At 39.8% G+C, this 12,431-nt stretch overlaps 1 protein-coding gene across 13 annotated transcripts in view; it reads right to left on the bottom strand.

The window, feature by feature from the left end:
* The window catches only part of Ank2 (ankyrin 2), a 569,474-nt gene that overhangs the window by 108,167 nt on the left and 448,876 nt on the right, over positions 1–12,431 (bottom strand). For 12 of the 13 annotated variants that reach the window (XM_021195385.2, XM_029537924.1, XM_029537920.1 and 9 more), the window contains 4 exons: positions 11,179–11,277; positions 4,621–4,818; positions 2,033–2,131; positions 1,777–1,875 (listed from right to left, as the gene is read on the bottom strand). In XM_021195385.2, the coding sequence (XP_021051044.1) occupies positions 1,777–1,875; positions 2,033–2,131; positions 4,621–4,818; positions 11,179–11,277 (495 nt within the window). The remainder of the gene's footprint in view (positions 1–1,776; positions 1,876–2,032; positions 2,132–4,620; positions 4,819–11,178; positions 11,278–12,431) is intronic. The other variant, XM_029537925.1, reaches the window with a different exon arrangement.

The following is a 12,431-nucleotide window of genomic DNA, read 5'->3' on the forward strand; positions in this document are numbered from 1 at the left end:
GTGTGTGTGTGTGTGTGTGTGTGTGTGTGTGTGTGTGTGTGTGTGTGTGTGTGTGTAAGCCAGGGATTCAGATTTCCAGTGACTTTCTCAATTGCTTTCCACCTTATTTTTTTTGAGGCAGGGTCTCTCATTGAGCCTGGAGCCCACTCATTTGTCTAAACTATCTAGTCATGAGCCGTGGGATGGGAGGTCCTTTTATCAGTCTCTAAGGCCAGCACTGGGATTGCAGAAGCACACAGGACTTTTAATATTGAGTGTCAGGGATGGAACTAGGGTCTTTGAACTTAAAAGGTGAGCATGTTAATGACTGAGCCATATCTCCAGCCCTGTGAGTTCTTTAAGCATTCAAAAAAAAAATGTTCAATTTAAGTTGGCACATTAGGAAATGACTCCTGCATTTGGTGATTAAGAATTGCCATGTAACATTACATTGGGGCCAATATGCTATGACTAAGGAAACATAAACACAGAACTGAAATTCTTTAATAGTTTTATGCTCTCACTTTTGAGTAATACACAGGATATATCATATAAACTGGGTTCTCCAATGGACCCTGTCTGAACACCAGAGTCTTCAAAAAACTATATAAAATACAGAGAAATAAGAACTTGGAAGAAAGTACAGGTAAAAGAGAATCTGGACATTTTGTGTCATAACTTAAGTGGGGAAAGCTATTCCCAAACTAGCACACACTGCAGTCAACAGCTACAAGTGCAATCACTTTAATGATGACTGCTGACATTCATGTAGGGAGAATTAATTCTGTTGTATATGCTTTTAAAACATTCAATCCTCTCTGGTCCTGGGATTATCTATTATCTGAATGAATACGTACAGTGGGTACTCTCCTTCCCTGGAGAAAATTAGTTCCGGATGATTTGCCATATGACAATGAACAGAGGGATTTTTAAAGGGAGTTTCAAGGCAGTGAGGAAAATACTTATATCAAGTGAAAAATCCTAAATTAGACCAGAGAGAATTCTGGAGCATCCAGTATTTATTGGCAGAAAGAAACTTGCTGAGAGCAGCATTCATATAAGAATATTGCTGACAACTATTTCAGGGCTGAGGAATCTCCCCTGCACATAGGAATGAGGGCAAAGTGAAAGCACAGTAGGAGACTGCAAATGCACGTAGCGTAGGGGATGCTTTGAAATCCTTTATCTCCATCGCTGATCTCTCTCTGGCTAGTCTTTGCTAAGGCTGAGTATGGAGCTTTAGTTCATGAAAATGACCTGGAATACAATGCATTCAGGCAAACCAGGGAGAGCTTTAAGAACTGTTTTGCAACCCATCATTCACTCACATTCAAAGGTGTGTGTGTGTGTGTGTGTGTGTGTGTGTGTGTGTGTGTGTGTGTGCGCGCTTATGTTTGAGGAATGCTGTCAAGGCTGGCTCAGGCTCACAAACCACCTGCCTCAGCTTCAAAGCAGCTCAGAATTGCAGGATGTTCATGACCACACTGAGCCTCAGAGGAGCTTGAGAAACCATATCTTGTTTTACTAAATGCATTAGAGGGATAGTTAATCCATCCTCACAGCCTAAGCTGTGTCATTTGTCAGCTTCCATTTTGTTTCCTGAACATGTGGCCTCTGCATTCAGGAAAGCTCCAAATGTTATTTTACAAAATGTCTCAGAGGTGGCCTCTGAGCTCTGATGACACACACAAGCCCACACACACACACACACACACACACACACACACACACACACACACACACACTGATCCTCTCGCTCTCTCTCCCTGTGGTTATTCTGACCCAAGCCATACTCACAATGTTAGTGACATCTGGAGAGGCTCCGTTCTGCAGCAGAAGGAGGACAATGTTCAAGTGGCCCATGAAGGCAGCCACATGTATTGGTGTGAGGCCAGACTGCGAAACAAAGCGACAGTAGCTTTACTCCTCTGCACCGTGGGCTTTGGGGCTTCTTCAGATAAATAAAACGAGTGAAGAGGACAGAAGATGGGTGAGAGGAAGAGGAAGGCATAAGAGAGGAAATGTTTGGTGAGAAGCTGAAACACTTTTCTACCTCTGTTATAGCTTGGATTGAAGCCCCATATTTCACCAGCAGTTCCATGACTTTGATGCGGTTTTTCTTGCAGGCAATGTGCAGTGGAGTAAAACCATTCTGTGCAAAAGACAATCGAGTTAGTTGAAAACATGCAGAAACAATTCTCACGCAACTCCATGCTGGCACATCGCAGGCAATAATGTTACAGAGTGTCACATAATGTCACCATCTCTTCAAACCCTATACAGATGGTGGGATTTGGGAAGAGAAGGGGCAGTGTGTTTGTATGAATATTGAGATTTGTTTCTGTTATTCTGAGTGCATACGGAGGAAACAGAAGTAGTGAAAAGTGTGTGAATCTACTTTTCAGAGAAGGAAAAACGGAGAGTAATTATGTCTTAGATGGCCTAAGGTATAAAAGATTGGACTGAGTAGAAGTCATTTGAGCGTAAGAGTTGTTCATCTAGGCTAGCGATATGACGGCTTCGTAAAAAGTGTTTCAGCTTTGCTATTGTCTTCTTAGGGAGCGTTTCAAATTAGCAGACATCATTAGGCTGACAATATTTATATGAGAAGTTAAAATTTATATTTTAACATCCTTACCGATCGGACATATTTGGTTTTCTAAAGATACGATTAAGTTCCCAGATATGTTTTATTTTAAGGGAAAGTGATTGCATTGCATTCGTGAATATTCTCAAGAAAGAAATGGTGAGTTTCTGGGATGGCCACCAGATGACACCTCTGAGAGCTAAAGTTAAGTCGGGCTTCTCCAGCTTTGTAAATCTGTTATTTTGGAATTGGAGAAATCACATAACAATTTACCTAGCCCCATGCTAAGCTGTTATGTATTTTATCTGTTGTCTTTTAAATTGAATAATGATCTTTTACAGGATGATACCTATCTTGCTAATTAACAGTTTTAAATGCCCCATTGGGGACAGAGTATCGATTGATATTTTTATGTTAACAGTTCTCAGGAAAGCATATGGTCTTACTCAAGCTGGTGACTTTGTATTGTTTACAGTGGGGTAATCAACATAATTATTGAGTCCCTTCTCCTGTTTATAAACTATGTCATAAGCCAGAGATAAGTACCAATGTGTACATGTGGTATTAAAATATGTATAACTAATCACCTGTGATAATCTATAAGCCTATTCATCACTCGAAATGTATTAGTCACATAACAAATAAATATTAGTGATGAATAAATAAAAGTATTCATCACATAAAGAGTATTTTCTACTTAGGAGAAAATCAATGTCTCCACATATTTGGACATGACCTTGGAGGTACAATCACTTTCTAAGTAATAAGTAATAAGTAAAAATTTCACTGAAGTTTTTCAAATAAATCAATATGCTCAATTGATAATTTAATAGATATAGTAGTTTATTTATAGATCAAATGTTTGACTGACTTTTGAGTCTGGGTGATTTGATTTATCCCAGCCTGGCTTCAAATTCCCTATGTAGCCAAGAATGATTTTGAACTTCTGATCTCCTGCTTCTACTTCCTGAATGGTAGACGTGTGGCATCGTGGTCTACATGGTACTTGAGATCAGACTTAGGGTTTTGTACTTGTTAGGCAAATGTCCTCCATATTCACCTACTACCTTAGCCCATTATTTAATCATTTTAGCAAGAGACTCTCAAAACTGTTTGAGGGGAATTTTAATTGACATAAACCCTGTAAACATACAAGAAAACAAAACGACGTGCTCTTAGTGTGAGATTAGAAAACAACTGGCGTAAATTAGTGCCTGCCTAATGTAATAGTTAGTTAGGCTAAAAGTGAAGCAAGAAAGATTTATTCCATAGGAGACTGAGGGTGACACAAAGCTGCCCTGGGGATGGCCTCCTACTGCTTCTTTCCAGCAGGTCCTGGAAGGCTTCAAAGTGCTTTGCGAAGCAGTGTACACCAAGCACCTCCCAGAACATGGCTGAGTAGTAAGTCCGCACAGAAAATGTCCAACTCATACCATGATGGACTTTCTCAGAGATGGACTTTCTCAGAGAGGCAAATACATTCACTGTCTTACAATCTTTTTCTTTAAAAGATTAATAAATATCAAAAAATTTTGTACCTATATCCTAACTCTATCTAACATTCAGAGGTACCTGGAACTAACTTGGTTGTCTTGGGGTGTTTTTTTAGTTTCTTTCTTTGTTTGTTTTCCCCCATGACAGGGTTTTTTTTCTGTCTAATGTTGGCTATCCTTGCATTTACTCTGTAGCCCAGGTTAGCCTTGAACTCAGAGATCCATCTGCCGCTGCCTCCTGAGTACTGGATTAAAGGCGTGCGCCACCACGCCCAGCTATTTCTTATTTTTTTATCATCTACCTTCTTTAAAACACTCATGATCCCAGAGTTTCATACTGTTTTTTCAACTCACTGGTTTGAGAAATAATAATCTGGTGTTCTCCTATATCTGCCTGTGCTCACTACCACTTAGAAAGTATGAGGCATAAAGTAGGCTAGTGGTTTAAAGGAGGTAAAAGCTTGGCAGTTATTAATTGTGAATCTTGCATTGGTGTAGGTGCCATTGGCCAAGCAATGTGGTTTTGCTACATTGGGTGAACGTGGATTGGGCCAGGTTTACCAGGGCTCTTGCATTCGGGTTGGCTCTCTTGTCCAGCAGGAGTTTGGTTACACGGTAGTGCCCACAGTGTGCAGCAACATGAAGAGCTGTCAGGTAATCCAGGGTGACATCATCGACGGGTGCCTTGTATTGTAGCAGGTGCTTCACACACTCCACGTGGTCCCCCTGCGCAGCCATGTGAAGCGGGGACAGCCCATTCTACACATGGAAACAAAGAACAACCAAGTCAGTGATTCGTTTTTAATGAACTCTCATGTTCGGTGCCCTGACAAAGTCAGTCTTGATCTGTAAGACAGCTGGAGGCAGAAGAAATCACTCTTTCTGAATATCTGAATGTAGAACAGATTATCCTAGATAAAGGGGGGAAGGGAGGTATGTGTTTAATTTTATGATCATAATATTCTTCAGCAAAAGATACTGCACATTATCATAGTATTCAGCTGGATTTTATAAATTATAGGAACAGTATTAGATAGATAGAGTGCTCATGAATAGATCGTTTATATCTAATACTATATATAGCACTGTACATTCAGTTGTCTTTCTGCCTGCGTTTCTTTACATATAAACAGAGGAGAAGGTTGGTGAAGGAGAGAAAAGTGTGCATGTGTCAAAGCAGTAGGAAAAAGTTTACCCTATCTTAGATTTAGGCTTAGGGAAAATTCTGAGATCCAATAATAGTCCGAGACTTACTTTAAAGTAGGAAGGAAAAGACAGGTGCATGCTAGATGGGCATGAAGCCAAGGCAAACTTCATGTCAAGGACCTCCTGGCTGTCAAACCTGAAGGTAGTCTAGATTTGTGATAATTAATAGTCTCAAACTGCATTGGCCTTGGTTATAAAGGCAGTCAATAGTAAAACTTTAAGAGACCAGGGTAAGCCATTTTTTCCTGAGCAGTCTAAGTAAAAACAACTCCTGATTTTGTGGAGCTGCTTCTTCCCTTCCACCTTTCCGTGGGTTCTGGCGAGCTTGCTTGGCCAGTGCTTTCTACTCTGCTGAGCCATTTGCACCTCTTATTCTAAAGAGCTAGGTAAATAAACATTACATAATTAGGAAAAATTTGAAGGACATTTTCATTCAAGAGACTATACTATTGTTTGTGCTTAATAATCACACAGGTATGATCATATATAATTTGTTGATCAAATAACTATTTTGGCAACCATGATCAAATAACTATCAGCACAAAGAAGTGGGAACCATGTATATGTAATATGACAGGAAAGGCCAACAGGCCAATATTATCAATAAGAAAGGCGACTTCAAGAGCAAGACACAGCCATAACCAGTGTATGAAAAATCTTAATTGTGGCTGTCTGTGGATGGATGATTTCAAAGGAAATAGTATTTGTTTCTGAGATGAATTATATTCAGAATCATTGCTTTGATACTGAGAAATCCATTAAACAGAATTTGAAAAGAAGAGCAGGTGATTCATATTGGAGGGGAAGATAATGTCGAAGCTCAGAAGGAACAAATGTGGCAAGTGACAAGGTTTGGACAATGTGTAGAGTGCTCATCAGAAAGTCCCATCATTTGCTGATGTTGTTTAATCCACTTGAAGGTTATACGTCAAACTGATCACCACGTCCTCCATCTTCTTCCTGTCCTCCATTTCAGGTTTCTTCGGCACTATTGTTAGTACTGCAGCAGCCTGCCTACAAAACACCCTCCTCCTACCCTACCCATAACCCCAGGAGATGCTGTTTCTTGGTGCAGACCCACATCGCCTAACGTTTTCCTGCTGCCCCTCTCAGCCTTTCCTTCTACCCCATCGCCACTCCTTTGTGTCACTCACAGACCCACACAAACAGTCTTTACCAGGGGCCCCACAGACACCACATTTGCAGAGTATCCAGAATTTACAACAGAAACCACCGGAACAGAACATCCAGTCAACAAACACAAGACCATATATCCACACCGTGAAATCCTTCAAACATCATTGCACCAGATACCTAGGTCCCGATGCAAAGCCAAACACGTACTGCCAAGACAATATACATCCTCCAAAAGCCAGAAACCCTATGTAGCAATAGCCGCCCCCCCTCAAGAGATGTAATTTGGGTGAAACACAAGACAAGGACTTCAAAATAACAATTATGAATATATCCAGAGACCTTAGAATATGAATGAATGCCTTAATAAAGACTATAAAAACACAAACATTTAAATGAAGTACTGAAAGCATCTCAAGACATAAAAGTAGAAATATAATCACTAAAGAAAACTCAAGTTGGAATAAAAGTGGAAATAAGAAAACTTAGGATATCAAACAAAAACCTCAGAGGTAAGCCCCACCAGGGATTACAAGACATGGGAGAGAGAGTTTCAGATCTTGAAGACAAAGAAGAAGAAATGAATAGCTCAGTCTAAGATGTTAAATAATAATAAAAAAATCCAGGAAATCTGGGACACTATGAAAAAAACCAAATCTATAAATAATAGGCATAGACGAATAAGAAGAAATCCAGGTCAAAGGAACGGAAAACATTTTTAATAAGACCATAGAAAAAAATTCTCCAGTCTAAGGAAAGATATGCCTACCATACAAGAAGCATACAGAACACCAAACAGACAGGACAAGAAAAGAAACTCCCCATGATATATAATAACCAAGGCACCAAATGTTCAGAGCAAAGAAAGACCACTGAAAGCTTTGTGAGAAAAAGACCAAGTCACATGGAGGCAGACTCATCAGAATAATATCTGACTTCTCAATGGAGACCACGCATGCCAGAATGGCATGGAGGTGTGTTATACCATCTCTAAGAGACAACAAATGCCATCTCAAACTACAATACATGATGACTTTGGCAAAAAGAGTGTATCAGACAGAAGGTAAACAAAGATAAGCCCTCTGTGTTGGAGCAACACATGAAAGACCTCGACAGTCAGTCAGGAGATGAATATGTCTTAAGGTAGTGAATTAGGAGGGTGAATAAGGAGAGGTGTTCAGAGGAATAAGAGAGTTCATAGGAGGGACCAGAGATTGTTAGAAGGGCTGAGGTAACAGGATTGCATTGGGTGTGTGCAATGTGTTCAGAACAGCTGGGTTGCAGAAGGAACAGAAGGCAGTGGGGAGCCTCGCACAGTGATTCAAGGGGGATGTGTGGTGGCTATGAGGCTTTGGGTTTAAAGATACATATGGAACTAAGAGGTGACGGGATGCAGGGTGAGAGAAAAAAGAACCCAGCCTGATATGAGGGTATTCTGTATGAGGAACTGAAAGAACGTGATACCCATGAATGAAGATACAAGATTCAAAGAGGTTGTGTTTAGGAGTGGGCAAAATATCATGAGTTTGCTTTTTCATTAAATTGGAGCTGCCCAGTAAATACCCAAGCAGTCACGGGGAGCTGCCATGAAGATAGAATTCTAGGAATACGAACATGTGTGCCAGTGGCACAAAGGCGCACCTTAAAGATGAGCTGCAGGAAATGTCAGAGCAAAGACAGGGCATGGACTCCAGAATTACTAACAGTGAAAAAGAGGAAGTAGTCACAGAGACAAGGAAGCGGATGCTAATGATGCAGAAGGAATCCAAAGAAGTATCAGGTCCTAGAAGGCGAATAAGGGAACCGTTTAGGAAAGGGGGGCATGGGAGGCTGTGCCGGGTGATATGGAAATAGAACACGGGCTCCATGGGCTTCCGTGATTCACGGAACCAGAGAGCCGTGAAAGTAGGAGTTTGTGGATTGCCTCCTGCTTGCTTCAGTTTTTCTCAGCGTTGTATGAAGGGAAAAACAGATGTCTAAGCGATTTAAAGAAAAAGTGGCTTAGGTAGCAGGGAGCAAGGCGAATCACTACAGAACTGCAGTGTGGTTTGTCAGACAATGCATTAGATTAAGTTTAGTGATCACGAGTCTGGAAGCAACCCTATCGCAGCTGCTGCACTCGGATGCAGGAATGTGACACGGACTTAGTGAGCAGAGGCCATAGGGAGTGAGTATGGACTTTCAGAGGAGTGGCAGAAAGGAACTTGGGCTGTGCAGAGGGAAGGGGCTAGGGAAATGAATGATGGAAATTGAATCTGACTGGGACTAGGGATGTAAAGAGAGTCATAAAAACGGGGATTGGAGAATGTAAGGTAGGCATGGGTTACAGAGGCATTAGTCAGGGCATGGAGAATTCTTCGTGGATAAGGGAGAAGACTGGTTTTGCTGAGAGCTGAAACTTTCAAACGAGTGGAAGTTGCTTCAAGGAGGAAGGCAGGGTGTCTCAAAACTAAGAGCCTTGATAGAGAGAGGGAGGACACTGTTACACACACACACACACACACACACACACACACACACACACACACACACACACTAGCAGCTTAGTACTACTCCAACCTAATCCGTTCATCTCCCCCAGAGCCTTTAAACCTCACAAAACTCTGCTTCTTTTTGATCTTCTCCTGTCTCTCCTGCCCTGAAGATTCTAAGCAACTTAAAGATTCTTTCTGACTAGCACTCATCTTGCTAGTTTGTTGGTAGCCAGAACAGTGCCTAGCACATTGCATCCCTTGAAGGATGGATGTGGGAGTGGAGGGTCTCTATCCATGATGGCTAGATGAAGGGATATAGCCATGGGGTCAACAATACTCTATGCTGGACTCTTAGACTTGTATGATTCCTGATTAGACAGGAAGGTCATTTTAAAAATAACACTAAGGTAATTCATATTGCTACTGATTATGTGTCAACTATAGGTAAACTGTAGACAGGATTATTTGGAAACTCCATGGAAAATCATGCATACCTCAGTTTTTTAATGTATTTTAAAAATTTGGGTGTAACATGCTAAACTGAGATTTTGTTTTGATTTAACTAGCAGTTCATTTCTTTAACAAACTTTTGACAATTATCTCTGCATAAATAAGTCTAAAATGTTGCATATTTTAAAATATATTTTGCAACATTCACATTATAGAATGATAATAAAAACAATGCAGATAACTTATTTCACTTTATGTATTATATGTAGTCAGTTTCATTGTTGGCTGGTTGGTTGGTTGGTTGGTTGGTTGGTTGGTTGGTTGTTTAAATAAATGGTACAACACATCTTTCAGAGAATGACTGCATTCTCTCTATGTTAAGTGTATGCTCTGGCTTGCTTCAAATGATAGCAATGAAATTGTTACTTAAAATATACATTGAGTGGTGTGTGGTGGCACATGCCTTTAATTCTAGCACTTGGGAGGCAGAGAGTAAGCTGAGTTCCAGACAAGCCTGGTCTACAGAATGAGTTCCTGGACTATACGCAGAAACCCTGTCTCAAAAAACTAATATCTATCTATCTATCTATTTAATATTTATATATAAAATAATATATGATATGTAATAAACATATATATAAATGTATAATATACATGTACAGAATTATCTGTCAAGATAATATCATTAACACTAGAAGATAAAGCTTTGAGCTTGTTTAATCCTTTTTTGGGGGTAATACTAATTAGAATAATTACTTAATAGTAGAGTTGGTTGACTACATTGGTTATCTGAATTATTTCCATTATCATTGGAATACTGTGAATACTGCATGCATATATCGTGTACGTGTGTGTGTGTGTGTGTGTGTGTGTGTGTGTGTCTAGCGGAGATGATTCATATGTAGCCACTGTCTTGCTTTCTCCACCTTGTCTTATTGCGAGAATCAGTGGATATTAGAATTATTAAGGGGTGGAGAAAGGCAGGAACCAGGAGAAAATGTAATAGGTATACATTGTCAAGTTTTTTATTGTATTTGAAAAACTAAAAATTATTTCATTTCCCATTAAATTACTCTGGGTGGTTAGTGTCAATTTATGCTTCATGGTATTTTCTGATAGATATTGGAGAAAAGATGTAACAATAAAATATAGTTTACAAATATTGATAATAAAACTTCCAAACAATTAATTTACTGTATGACTTTTATTCTCTTGGAAATGGGTTTTCTTTATTGAGCACATTAATAAAATGGAGCAAAAAAATGCTTACTGTGTTATGCTATAAAGAACAGAATATTTGCTTTATAGTTCTTGATAGGTAGCTAATCTAAAGGTATGCTCTTCCCTATTATATTTATTAATCCCTAATGTTGCCAACTAACTCTATTATTAAGAATTTTTCTAATTAGTGTTATCCAAAAGAAAAAGACTAAAGAAGCTCAAAGCTTTGTCCTCTGACATTAAGGGTATTACCCTGACAGATAATTCTATATGTTCTATATAGTTATCTTAGAACATCATAAAAACATCTTAGCTCATGCAGTGTAAGAGTCTCATATAGTATTATATTTAATATTCTTATTTTATGTATATGGTTTGTTGAATTTTCATCTGCAGTAACAGTAGGTTACAAACCAGGAGGAACATAGTGGTATGCATTTGGCACATCCTGATGCTTGTACTTGCTCATTTTAATAATTTGGCAAGTTTGGGTATGTATTTCTTATCCCTACTACATTGAATAAGTAAAAAACAAAATTTTGAAAATCATTGACTGGTGCTTTAGTTTTAAGGAGAGAGACTACCGAAAGTGCCTTCCACGTCCTTGAATGCCGTCCCACTCACAGTGACTCACCTTGGTCCTCGCCAGCAAGGGAGCCTTTCGTTCCAACAGCAGCTCCACCACTTGGTCATGCCCACTTCGCGCAGCACAGTGAAGTGGTGTCAGCCCGTCCTGACGAGACAGGTAAGAAATTAAACCTGAGTTCACACTTCTTCAAAAGCAAATGAACAAATGACAAACAAGAGTGCGTCTATTACTACTGACAAGAGCGAGGCTCTGAAATTTGATCCTAATGACCTGATAAAGACAACAAAAAAGTGGTTACTTATCTAACAGAGACAGACACACAGACATAGCAAGAGAGACAGTCAGACACACAGAGAGACAGACAGACACAGAGACAGAGACAGAGAGAAGAGACAGTAAAAGATCATGACACAGAATTAGTAAGTGAAAACGGTGCCCCTCCCCCTATGTTCCAACACGGGTGGGCTACATTGGAACAGGCTGACTTTTGGTCAAGGATCTGCATATCCCGGGAGATGAAAGGCACGGAGCACAACATTTATGGGATTCTGATATGCTAGTCACATGGAACCATAGCTGCAGATTGCACTATTATACCATTTAATTTGGGTTTTCTGTGTGTCGCTTTGATTTAAAAATTCTTCTTGCTCTAATTTGTCCATCAATATTCTCCTTTAAACTGTAACGACTATGTTAAATTTTCCAAAAGTGTTTTGGGGTGCCCTGATTTTTTTCATAATCTTTTAAGATTTGAAACTTTTAACAAAAGAAGTTACATAACTCTTTCAGAGATGAAATCTATTATTATCAAATGAAATTAAAATGGTCAACTAATACCTTCTTAGCTAAATACTTTCAGGGGTAACTCTGGCTCTTGATAACCCTCTGCATTTCTGATCTGACCTGGAGGGATCCAGGGTGGCAGGGGCGAAAGGAAGCGTGGGTGGAGAATGAAAACTATCAGGTGAGATCACTTTAGAGATGACCAGGAAATGGTGAAGGAGAAAGGAACCCAGCGTGATTAAATCAGCCTGCTGAAGGGAAGGTTCAGGAAAGCAATCACGATTGTCCAAGGACAGAAACATCCAAGAGGGATACCAAAGAGGTACATTGAAAAAGAATAGTTGAGAAGGTGTCATCTTTGATTTGTCTAGAACTCTGATGGTCAGTCTTTCATGTCTGTTCCCAAAGTCATCTTGCCAATCTCTATCGTCCTTTATAAGAACAACAGTTCCTGGGGGTGGCCACATTCTGCATTTCTCTCTCTCTCTCTCTCTCTCTCTCTCTCTCTCTCTCTC

Source organism: Mus pahari, chromosome 4 (genome assembly GCF_900095145.1).
Source record: "Mus pahari chromosome 4, PAHARI_EIJ_v1.1, whole genome shotgun sequence".
Classification (NCBI taxonomy): domain Eukaryota; kingdom Metazoa; phylum Chordata; class Mammalia; order Rodentia; family Muridae; genus Mus; species Mus pahari.